Here is a 917-nt window from a genome sequence, read left to right as displayed (position 1 = left end):
AAGCTGGCTATGTTGACTGGTGTTCTTCTGGCTAATGGAACACTTAATGCGTCCATTCTTAATAGCCTTTATAATGAGAATTTGGTTAAAGAAGGTAATCAACCTTAAAGGATGGTCTTTAGTTGACTCAGAGTAGGGTGGGTAAGAGCATGGTTTATTGTTCATAGATGTGACTTCTGTGAAAGTCTTCGTTTATTAACCAGCCTTAAATTTAATAAGTTCAGTCTAATTCACTAGACATTTAATGAATACCTTTGGCATCCAGGTTTAATGGTTTTCTTTAGGAATACAATAGATAACCAGATTTAGACAAAATGTTGTTATATGTAATGCGAATACAATGAGAAATGCTGTGGGAACCCCAGAAGAGATTAATACCAATAGGGAGACTTGGAGAAAATGATGTTGGGGAAAATGTCAAGCTGGAAGGGAAAATCAACTCCCTGTTTGGCTCCAATTGTCAGATTATTCTGTACAGTAATTTTTTTTTTTTTAAGCTTTTTTTAAAAAACTGCTTACAGTAGTATTTAAGTTGCCTTAGTGTAATTCTCACAACAGCCTTGTCAAGTGTAGAGACTATTGCCCTCAATTTATACTTTAGAAAACACTTTAAGTAACTTGGCCAAGAATATACAATTCGCAAATGGTGTAGACTAGGGAAATTGGAGAAGTGATAAACTGTGGCCCAGGAAAGTTCAGGGTTAAGTTTGTGAGGAAAGTCTGTAATCCCATGTGATTGAACTATGAAGGGAAGGATATAGAGGGGGATACAGTGATTGAAACCAGGAAGGTACTTCTGTTAAGTAAGCTATTTTCTTTTACAGGAGTTTCAGCAGCTTTTGCTGTAAAGCTCTTTAAATCATGGATAAACGAAAAAGATATCAATGCAGTAGCTGCAAGTCTTCGGAAAGTCAGCA

At 36.1% G+C, this 917-nt stretch overlaps 1 protein-coding gene across 1 annotated transcript in view; it reads left to right on the top strand.

Annotated features, from left to right (window-relative positions):
* BZW1 (basic leucine zipper and W2 domains 1) overlaps positions 1-917 on the top strand; it is a 20,556-nt gene that overhangs the window by 16,617 nt on the left and 3,022 nt on the right. The window contains exons 6-7 of the mRNA XM_011974560.1: positions 4-94; positions 825-917. Coding sequence (XP_011829950.1) covers positions 4-94; positions 825-917 — 184 coding nt within the window. The remainder of the gene's footprint in view (positions 1-3; positions 95-824) is intronic.

The sequence above is a fragment of the Mandrillus leucophaeus genome, unplaced genomic scaffold (genome assembly GCF_000951045.1).
Source record: "Mandrillus leucophaeus isolate KB7577 unplaced genomic scaffold, Mleu.le_1.0 Scaffold146, whole genome shotgun sequence".
Lineage (NCBI taxonomy): Eukaryota > Metazoa > Chordata > Mammalia > Primates > Cercopithecidae > Mandrillus > Mandrillus leucophaeus.
Note: the sequence above shows the minus strand (reverse complement) of the source record. Positions and strands in the feature narration are given on the sequence as shown.